At 43.8% G+C, this 11,166-nt stretch overlaps 1 protein-coding gene across 1 annotated transcript in view; it reads right to left on the reverse strand.

Moving 5' to 3' along the window:
* rasa2 (RAS p21 protein activator 2) overlaps positions 1–11,166 on the reverse strand; it is a 56,417-nt gene that overhangs the window by 44,197 nt on the left and 1,054 nt on the right. The window contains exons 2-5 of the mRNA XM_021587711.3: positions 8,790–8,913; positions 5,700–5,803; positions 5,505–5,599; positions 2,474–2,550 (exon numbers count right to left, since the gene is read on the reverse strand). Coding sequence (XP_021443386.2) covers positions 2,474–2,550; positions 5,505–5,599; positions 5,700–5,803; positions 8,790–8,913 — 400 coding nt within the window. The remainder of the gene's footprint in view (positions 1–2,473; positions 2,551–5,504; positions 5,600–5,699; positions 5,804–8,789; positions 8,914–11,166) is intronic.

Raw genomic sequence — 11,166 nt, forward strand, 5'->3', positions numbered from 1 at the left:
TCAACAGCAGCAGTCCTGCTCACTGTATGTTCACACTGTACAAGGCGCTCAACAGCAGCAGACCTGCTCACTGTATGTTCACACTGTACAAGGCGCTCAACAGCAGCAGACCTGCTCACTGTATGTTCACACTGTACAAGGCGCTCAACAGCAGCAGACCTACTCACTGTACAAGGCTCTCAACAGCAGCAGACCTGCTCACTGTATGTTCACACTGTACAAGGCGCTCAACAGCAGCAGACCTGCTCACTGTATGTTCACACTGTACAAGGCGCTCAACAGCAGCAGACCTGCTCACTGTATGTTCACACTGTACAAGGCGCTCAACAGCAGCAGACCTGCTCACTTTATGCAGGGACCCAGAGGGTAACCACCTCCCTCTGCAGTGTGCTTGACTGTGTGCTCCTGGACGGCCCCCAGGTTCACTAAATGATTGTTATTCATTTGTTCATTCATTCACACTTTTGGTTGCACCCTGTACTGCTAATTTGCATTGCATCCTGTCTGGTGTTTGATCATGGCACGTTTCTATGTTTTGTAGTTAAAAATATAGAGGAAGAAAAGTGTTTCCAATGACATCATCAACCATTATTAGACCACTTAGTAGGCAATGCCTGCTCATAATTGTAAAAAAAATAATAATAATCTCATGATGCATTGGAAATATAGTAAACACCAGACAGGATGCAATGCAAATTAGCAGTACAGGATGCAACCAAAGGTGTGAATGAATTGGCTGATTTTGTTATTCATTTGTTAACTCTCAGAGAAGAGATAGGCAGGAAGTGTAGGTTTGTCTAGGCACAGGGCATTATTAAAAAAAGAAAAACAAACCTGTAAAACAATCCTAAATAAACCATAACCTTTAATAGCATTGGTGTTTAATGAGGGTTTCAGCATGAAATATCCTTATATATATATATATATATATATATATATACACATTTTTTACACACATTTTTCACCATGTCAATATGTATTTGTTTAGTCAATATTTTGATGTCAAACTAGGGGCAGTTGTGAAAAAAGTGAACAGCTGAAAGAGTTGCAGAGTTAATTGAAAATAGTCCCATTGTTGGTTAGATGCATCCTTCATTAATTTGGCCATTTTCTCTTGAAACATATGGTCTATCCACTAGAAACTCATGGGACACGTACACTTAGTGGACAAAACATTAAAAACACCTTCCTAATATTGATGCCATTCCATTCGTGCCGTTCCAACCATTATTAGGAGCCCCTCAGCAGCCTCAACTGATTCAAAGGACCTTAAATATTTTGTCTTGCCCATTCACCCCCTGGATGGAACACATACACAATCCATGTCTCAATTGTCTCAAGGCTTAAGAAACCTTCTTTAACCCGTATCCTCCCCTTCATCTACACTGATTGAAGTAGATTTTAAAAACTCATTCACCTGGTCAGTCTGTCATAGAAAGAGCAGGTATCCTTAATATTTTGCACCCTTAGTGTATATTATGAATACTATAAATAGTTTTTAAAAAGTTATTCAAGTATATATATATATATATAAAAAATAACCAAAAGTTACTATAGATTGCCATATATTTTTTATTAATTACCAAAACTACCAAAGATTCTGGTAACTTTGGTAAATTACCAGTAGCTTTACTACCCTAATCCTCCCACAGTGACAAGTCAGGGTGGAGGAGACAGTAACAGTGAGCAGGTAGTGGTGACACACCAACGACGGCAGCGCGGCGGTTCTGAGACGCCAGCTGCAGCGACCATAGCGGTGGGAGCAGTGCTACAGCAGTTTCCTGTCGAGATGCCATCACTTCCTCCTCATTAACCTGCTTGCCGCGGTTTGAATGAGTGAAGCCAAGCAACAACAACATCCACTGACTAACGCACACACACAATGCAAGCACACAAAACCCTTGAGATGACAATCTCTTGGAAATACACAAACACACATGCAATGCCAAAGGGAGTGCTCAGGGACAGCGCTACAGTATGGATGCACAGTCAAACACCAACAGAGGAGACAAGTTGTTTGTGAGAGCTGTGTGTGTGTGTGTGTGTGTGTGTGTGTGTGTGTGTGTGTGTGTGTGTGTGTGTGTGTGTGTGTGTGTGTGTGTGGAGGGATGTTGAAAATGAACACAGACAGCAGAGGTGAATTTGCGAGTAGGAGAAAACAGCTGCGGTAAGAGGAACTGAAGAGAGGGTAAACCATGGTTGGGTCTCTGGGCTCTGGCTCCTTAGAGCCTATTGATGCCTGACTGGGAGGCTTAATGGTGTTGGCCGATCTAGCCCAGCCACAAACAAAGGCTTAACGACAGCAAATAAGACTGCACAGAGAAAATCCACATGTTAATGTACTTGTGTTAAAAGCTTCTTAGGGTAACAGGTGCCCCTAACCACAGATCTGGGATCAGATTATTCTACACACCCCACCCTAACCTTACCCATCAAGGGGAAGAAAACATTCTGACCCTGGATCAGTACTTACCGAACCAGTAGCTGCTGGCACATAGAGCCATTCTCTATGATCAGTTCATTCAGACGCATCTCCAGGTGGACCTTTCCCTGGGGGGAGTTAGAGAAGAGACGTGACATGACATCAGACCATTCTGAAAGTCAACAGGAATTACTTCAGTATTTCTTTTTTTATTTTTTTTTGAATTTTACCCCTTTTTCGTGGTATCCAATTGTTGTAGTAGCTACTATCTTGTCTCATCGCTACAACTCCCGTACGGGCTCGGGAGAGACGAAGGTTGAAAGTCATGCGTCCTCCGATACACAACCCAACCAAGCCGCACTGCTTCTTAACACAGCACGCATCCAACCCGGAAGCCAGCCGCACCAGTGCACCTGGCCACCTTGGTTAGCGTACACTGCGCCCAGCCCGCCACAGGAGTCGCTGGTGCGCGATGAGACAAGGACACCCCTACCGACCAAGCCCTCCCTAACCCGGGCGACGCTAGGCCAATTGTGCGTCGCCCCATGGACCTCCCGGTCGCGGCCGGTTACGACAGAGCCTGGGCGCGAACCCAGGCTATTGCGTGGCCTAACAGCTGGCGCTGCAGTACAGCGCCCTTAACCACTGCGCCACCCGGGAGGCCCTACTTCAGTATTTCTCCTATCAACATTGGTGGTATATGCCAGATCCTGTACTCTGAACATACGTTTAGAATTTACTTTCAGAGGTTAGTGCAGCCTACTCTATGAATGAGTTAAACGTTCATTCTAAAGTGGTGGATATGAGTAAGGCTGACTCCTCTAACCTCCCCAGTCTTTCTCTATGGTGGCTTCAGGTTTGTAGTGGCTGTGTGTGCATTAGGGAGTGTGATAAGCCACAGCTAGCTGTCATGTGAACCAACGCTCAAAGTCTTTATCAGGTCGGATGTGGTGAAGGCTGCTGCATTGCCTTCAGAAGTGTCAAATGCACGCACTCCCTCTCCCCTCCGCAATACAGCATGAGTTGAGCTCAGACAGTGATTGTTGTCGCTTACGTTGTTGCCAATGGAAGATAAGCCTTGGTCGACATGGTGAGAACTACCCTGGCATGCCTGCTGGGCTGAGTTAATGTCCCTCGGTACATGTTCATTAGGACACTGAACGAAGGAAAATGGACTGAAGCAGGGACAAACTACCTGGACTAAGAAGCACTCGAATGTTCTGCTGCAAAGCATTTTCTATTGCGTGGCCTAATGTAAGCGACCCAGCTCACTGCCACTCACCTTCAAAACATGTCCTGTATTGTACTATCAGGTCCATGTACAAGTATCCACTTGGCACAGATATAGGAACAGATTATCCTCCCCAAGCTCTAACCTTAAGCACTTCTAAAAGGGCAACTTCAACATACTCCAATCTGTACCATCAAACAACTGCACAGAAGCAATCACTTCTAACTCACTCTGTTCTTCTCAGCCTATTGCCAACTGCACTCGCAGTTTCTGCATCAATTTCAACCCCTTTTTCAGAGAGAACACAAGCACACACTGCAGTCCATCACTGATGTAACAAGACTTGGAACACCTACTTCGGGGTGAGTCACTGTAGAAAACACTCCTCAGAATAGCCTAGACTAGGGCAATTCCACTACAATTGTTTTCACATGACAACTTTGTGCAACATGACAGCGACAGGAGGCAACAACCTTGGGATTCTGCAGAGAGATAGAAAAAATATTCTACAAGTCTTAAAGCCATATGAAAGGCCATGCATCTGCAGAGAGAGAGGGAGAGAGGCAGAGGGAGAAAGAGAGAGAGCGTGGGAGGATACACTTCCTCAGACACTAAAAGAAGCCCTTTGAACGGCGGGTTTGTGACAGTGGAGAGAAAAAAGAAAAAAAAACTGCTGTGCGTTGTGAAATACCTAGAGAAGACGAGCAGCGTGTTTACAGTGAGATGAGCGAGACTGGAACCAGAAACATTAGGTTCTACCCGTGTCCATCTCCCCCAGACAGCTCTGAATGGGGAGCTTGTAAGCAGCATAGTTTGTTTCAAATCAAATATGTCTGCTCTCATCGTAGAGGATTTAGCCTGGCTAACACCGTCCTCGTCTGGTGTTGCCCAACTGACACTATGCCCATAAACACACACATCCAACTCGGCTCGGTGTCCTTCTGTTCTTCCTGGACTCAAGCTGTGCCTCTAGTTGGGGAGGCAGCCCTGGTCATCTTCAGAGTGAGTCACTGTAGCAAATCACTCCTCAGAATAGCCCAGACTAAGGCACGACTAAACATGAAATGCTACAACTGTGGCGTGAAATAGGGTTAAATGGAACTGTCCTACACAGCCTACTGTGATTGGGTAACATGTCTGCGGGCTTAGGTCAGTTCAGGATGCTGTGGCAGCAGGACACGGGTTATTTCAGCCCGTTCTCAGCCAGATTTCAATATCCTAAACTCTGCTCATCACTCAAGAACAAAAAACACTCACCACCAGGTTAATGACACCATTATGTAACCGAGAGGAAAGAAGAACAACAATTGAATACACCTTGGAGAGCGGAAGTCCTCTTTTTTTCCCAGTCTTTCTCCTTCCTTTGAGCCAGAAGTCCTGCCATCAGAAACAGCAGAGCTCCTGGTTCTTTCTCAATTTTCTAAAAAGCACATCCTCTCATTGCCTCATCACTGATCTGAAAGAATTGACCAGGTGAAAGCCAACCAATGAGCTTCCACCATATTGTTTTCACCTGTCAAGTCTTTTCCAATCAGTGTAGATTAAAGGGGAGAAGACAAGGTGAGAAGAGATTTTTTTTATCAATTGAGCTAGAGCCCCTGTGGATCAGCCCAGTTGCCAAGCCTCTCAGCTTAGAGAGAATACAACAACAGGATGTGAGGAGGAGGTGTCTGCTGCAGTTACACAGTTGGACCAAGCCAAATGTCTGACTGGTGACCAACTAGAATCAATACCATTGGACAATGACCACATATAGGAACTAGCACTATGACTAGAAGGTGAACTTTACCCCCCCCCCAGACCAACTGGGTACACATAAAGAGGTCTGAACACTGTCTGACTGACACCCACCTGGACTTCAGAGTTAGGGTCCACGGGCTGCAGGCCGAACCAGTGCTCCTTCCCACTGAATTTACACAGTTCCTCCTTCCGGATGGACACTTTCCCTGAAACCCCACATGGACCGACAGACGTCAACATACTTGGAAATCCTCCAGCTGAAAGCATAGTGTACCTGTGTGTGTGTGTGTGTCAGTTCCTACTCACCGACAGGCAGGTCCCTCTGAAAAACACCCTTGGCGAATACGTAGAAGGACAAACACTGAAATGGTCGTGGGATCTCAAAGTAGAAGTCCTCACCGTAGAAAGGGCTGGAAAACAACCACACAGGAAGTCGTTGAAGTGAAGTGTAAAACACCATCTTTAGGCTACGTTCAGAGAACAGGCTGACCTCTGTGGAAAGGGAACATTTACTGAAAACTTGGTTGGCTTTTCATTGGGAAGGGTTTATGACTGATTAGCCTGATCCCAGAACTGTTTTTTGAGCCAAACAACTTATGTGACAAGGAGTTGGCAAGACAAACAAATCTGGGACCAGGATACTATTTCAAGGGCCAGAAGACAACACACCGACGACAACACAAACCAAGGCCTTATCCACAGACCGCCCTCCATCAGCAATCATTAAACAGCAGGTGCTAAATATAGCCTAGCTCTGTGGTGGCCAGGCCTCCTAGGACTGACTGACCAGCATACAAGTGGTTTGGAATAGCAGGCAGAGAGGGTGCCAAGCAGATGTACCATCCAGCTATGACCAGGGTCATTTGTGTTCATTACTATGCATGGGCCGACAGTTGAGAATGTTTTGAAAAGGAGCTGGTGCAACTTAAACCTTGTACATTTATTTTTCCCCCCTTCCATTGGGTTACGTGTCTCGCTCACAGTCCTGAGCCCAATCTCAATTGCTTAAAAATCTATTATATTTTCATCTCCTCCCCATCACTTAGAAATAGTTGCTAGGTGAAAGCAATATGGGGAAAGCGCATCAGGCTTCACCTGGTCAGTTCTTTCAGATCAGTGCAATGAAGGAAGTGGCGAGGACAGATGTTTTTAGACAATTGAGAAAGAGCCCTTCTGAGCCTAACGGTCACTGTTTTTAATATTTTTCAAGAAAATACAATTATGGTAATGTTCCATAACTGCACATAGTTACTAGCTTGTTACATGGTTATTATGCTAAATTGTTACTTTGGTAGTTACTCTGGTATGAGGCATAATTTATGTAAAGAGAAGCCAGAGTGGCTGTTAGCTACACCATTCTGCAGCCTTCTCAAAACAGTAGAAGCTAAGCAGGTTTAAGCGTTGCTAGCAGGTGTATGACAAACCAGTACGAAAACAGGACAACTGACAGACATTTGTTCCATTATCTTAATAAAGTCAAACAGTGCTAATAACGTTATGATCTGTTCAAGTAAGGCTAGCTTCTATGTAATACTGCATGCACGGTTGGTGAAATGCCTTGCCTATCACTTCCGCAGTGAGGGTTTGGCAACAGGCTGCAGACGCCCACTCATCCTTCAGTGCACATAATCACATGGATTTACGCACTTGTAGCCTCCACACACACACACACTCTCTTTCGTTGTCCCGTTCCTTCCCTCTCAGACAGAAAACAGGTGTAAGCATTAGTCCAAACAAGTTTTTATTGGACAAATTCAGGTAGGTCCCTCCCCGTTTCGCCCAGTTCGCTTCCGTTTAAGAAACATTTTGCAACAGAATCGGCGTAATGAATACGCCCTAGAATCAACAAAACACATCCTAACGTTAATGAAAAATTCCACTCAAAATCTTCTGGCATTTGCCAGCAATCAAAATGCTAAAATTGTCACAGTTCTCACAGATTGTCACAAAATGCATACTGTGCTTTCTGTATTTTGAAGGTTCTATATAGTTTGAGTGGCATTGTCCTTTGAACCCACATAAGTAGAGAGTAATATGGTACCGGTATAGCTGCTCCACTGCAATTGTTGTCACATATGACAACTTTGTGCAACGTGACAGTGGCGGGAGGCAACAACCTTGGGAATCTACAGAGAGAGATTCTTCAAGTCTTACAGCCATATGAAAGACCATGCATATACAGAGAGAGGTAGAGAGAGAGAGAGATAGAGAGATAGATAGATAGCGAGGTAGAGATAGAGAAGTAGAGAGCGAGAGAGTGGGAGGATACACTTCCTCAGACACTAAAAGGAGCCCTTTGAACGGCGGGTTTGTGACAGTGGAGAGAAAAAATAAATAAAAAAACTGCTGTGCGTTGTGAAATACCTAGAGAAGACGAGCACCGTGTTTACAGTGAGATGAGCGAGACTGGAACCAGAAACATTAGGTTCTACCCGTGTCCATCTCCCCCAGACAGCTCTGAATGGGGAGCTTGTAAGCAGCATAGTTAGTTTCAAATCAAATATGTCTGCTCTCTTCGTAGAGGATTTAGCCTAGCTAACACCGTCCTCGTCTGGTGTTGCCCAACTGACACTATGCCCACAAACATCCAACTCGGCAGGGTGTCCTTCTGTTCTTCCTGGACTCGAGAAGCGTATCTAGTTGGGGAGGCAGTCCTAGTCGTCTCCAGGTTACAATAAACATTAAGGCTAAAGGGTTTCAATGGTGTTACATGACACCTCCACATTGATCGTGAAGAACACATTTCAACATTAGGGGAGATGTTAAGGAAATTATACTGTTATTACCCTGCCTGATGACATTGACACAAAATTATCAATGAAAAAAGATCTGGGCCCTGCAGGAAGAGGATGTTACACATCATATGATATCACCATGGCAATAGTGCAATATAGACTAGGCTAACATGACAAGAGCAATGTCTTCACTGCGCTATTCTTGCAGGCAGTGCTGTGAGGTACTTTTGAACATACGAAGGTAGCCTACATGTGCCCTTTTGTAAGGTGATCACTAGATGCCCATGCTACAAAGAACATAATTGGCTAGATTATTGTGACTGATGAGCAAGTATATGAATGGTGTATTCTTTATTTAGGACTAGGCCTATCGTTAGTGGTTAAAATCATATTTTATGAGAGAAAGTCATACTTCCGAGTTCAGACCTTTGTAGCATGGCCAGATAGTGACTACCTTTAGTCTGAGGATGAGGATGGAGGGAGATTGTGGCTTAGTTGATATAGCATTGTGCTAGCAACACCAGATTTGCGGATTTAAACCCAGGGCCACCCATCTGTAAAATGTATGCACAGGGCTGTGTCGCTTTGGATAAAAGCATCTGCTAAATGGCATAGATTATATAATATCATTATAATAATACTACTATAAAAAAAATGTTACCTGAGGCTTTTGTCAAACACCTTGGTCCGGAATACCTCCTCCTGGTCCAGGCTGATGGTGCAGAACGTGCAGAGGTCCCGCTGTCGGTTGGGCCCCGAACACGGACCCAGGTTCTTGCCTTCACCTGCAGGATATGGAGGGGAGGGTCAGAGAGGCAGGTGGTGCTAACGTGGAAAATAGACTTCAGTCAAATAATTGTCAAGGTCTCTTTTCCATCGACCTGCTGTTACTATGGTTAATAATACCAATGTGAACATTTAAATCAGCGTTGTTCAATTCCGGTCCTGGAGGGCCTAAACACTTCTGGATTTTGTTTCTACCTGGTAGTTCATTGTTAGAAGGAGAGGAGGAAAAACAGAATTGTTTTTGTCCCTCCAGGATTGACATTGAACAGCCCTGATTTAAATAATAAAAAACACCCTAAAGATAATTTGTTTCAACTGAAGTTAGGCCTTCTCTGAAGATTTATTTTGATAACTTCATGATGTGGCATGTAGGGGGCCTAGTCATTTCATTGATGCATTTAGCCAGGATACTGAGGACAGCGCATGAACTTCCTCTCATCATGCTCCTGGCTCTGACAGTGGAGCGCTGATTCACAAATGTGAAACACCTCGGAAATCTCCAGCCAGGTAAACTGTTTGCACCTGGATCAACAGCACAGCAACGAATACCCACTAAAATGTATATACTACTGCACCATAAGAAGGACTGCACACCACTACCTGTAATAGAGCTCTGTCTGTCTACATCTGCTATATGACACGTCACCAGGTTCATGTTTTAATAGTTTCACACATCAATGTGTGTGTGAACCACAAGATTATTCACTGTGTAGTGGTTGACAGTGATCTAAATTGGTCTGGGATACATAAGGGTGAACAAACTTGAATGGAGAAAAGCCAGAGTCGGGGATCAGGCTCTTTAAAAGGGCTATTAATATAGGTCTAATCCCAGAAAAGGGCTGTGAAAACCTACAGCAGAGCCCTGAGCTGCCACTAAGCCCCGGTGAGCCTGACCTGCAGGAGAGTTCAAGCCCTCGCTAACTCCATCCTCCTCCATGCCATCTTCACAAGAAAAAGTACTGGTTGCCATGGAAACACAGAGGCAAGAAGTCAAAGAGCAAATGTTACACTTATACAAACTTCTCTGTTTGTACTGAATAGACTACGACTTCCATTGACACTTTTTCATTTAAGACAAAGAGAAACCCCAAGAGGAAAAAAGGTTTCGCAAGATGGCAAACTGATTTTCTTGCCATGGGTAGTTCCTCAATTTCTCTCATTTCCTGGGTGCTAATCAATGCATGTTAGTGAAACTGCCATTTGTTTTGCAGACGATTTGTGTGCGCGCAAGTGCATAATGCATTCATTTATTATGTTTAAATGCACACCTATGATGACAGTACTTTGTGCATGTCAACTTCTGTGCTTGTTTGTACACGCATGACAGCATCTGCAGAAGTAAGCATCAGAGCCAGAGCGAAGGGGAGGAAGGGGGGCGAATACTGGTAGAGTAGTCTATAACCAAGGGCAGGTACTTTGATTAGTCCTTTTTAGTGAAAACACTGATCAAAGGAGGAGTCCCATCTTTTAGACAATTGAGATAAATTCATACTTTTACTAGACTTCCTGCAATCAAAACAGGTTTATGTATGTGATGCTTAGCATGTTGTTTTCTCATTTTTGCAGTAGATAGTGTGAATGGTGTTGTTCTCTCACACAGCTACCCTAACAAAGCTGACAGTATTGTTTGTGTGCCAGTAACATTCCATCAAAAGATCCTGTGTGGTACTGTGCTCATTCAAAACTAACAAACTGTCTGCATAAAAGCCAGGTGCATGTTTATGAAGTCAAACCAATTCTTTATCAAAAATGGACTTTGAGAAAGTTACTTAAATATCTGCTATAGGCTAGCTGTTATTCATAGATGCAAGTCATGAAATGACATGCTTTACAGAGGATAATAACAATGATGGATGTGGTCTTGATGTGGAATTGTGTTTAGGACCTCAAGAAGTTTCTTAATTGCAAAAAAAAAAAAAAAAAACATGCACCCGACATCCATGGGAAGGAAGCAATTTCAGTAATCCACCGGTCCTTATGATTATGACTTTTAATTGATCTTATTCACGTGAGTAAACTGCATTGCAAGGGCCACACAGAACTAATAGAATGTATTATGGAACTTTTATTAATTCAGGTTATTTTCCTGCTCAAAGAATGATGGACAAGGGTGTTTGTGACCAAATATATCCAGAAAGTGTAAAAGTTCCACTTAAAGAAGAATATATTGTATCCATTATCTTTGATGAAATTAATATTTTTCTCAAATCTGGGTAAATTCACGTTTTTTTTCCCTTTCTTATCAATATGAC

Source organism: Oncorhynchus mykiss, chromosome 27 (assembly GCF_057628025.1).
Source record: "Oncorhynchus mykiss isolate SJ-2025 chromosome 27, ASM5762802v1, whole genome shotgun sequence".
NCBI lineage: Eukaryota > Metazoa > Chordata > Actinopteri > Salmoniformes > Salmonidae > Oncorhynchus > Oncorhynchus mykiss.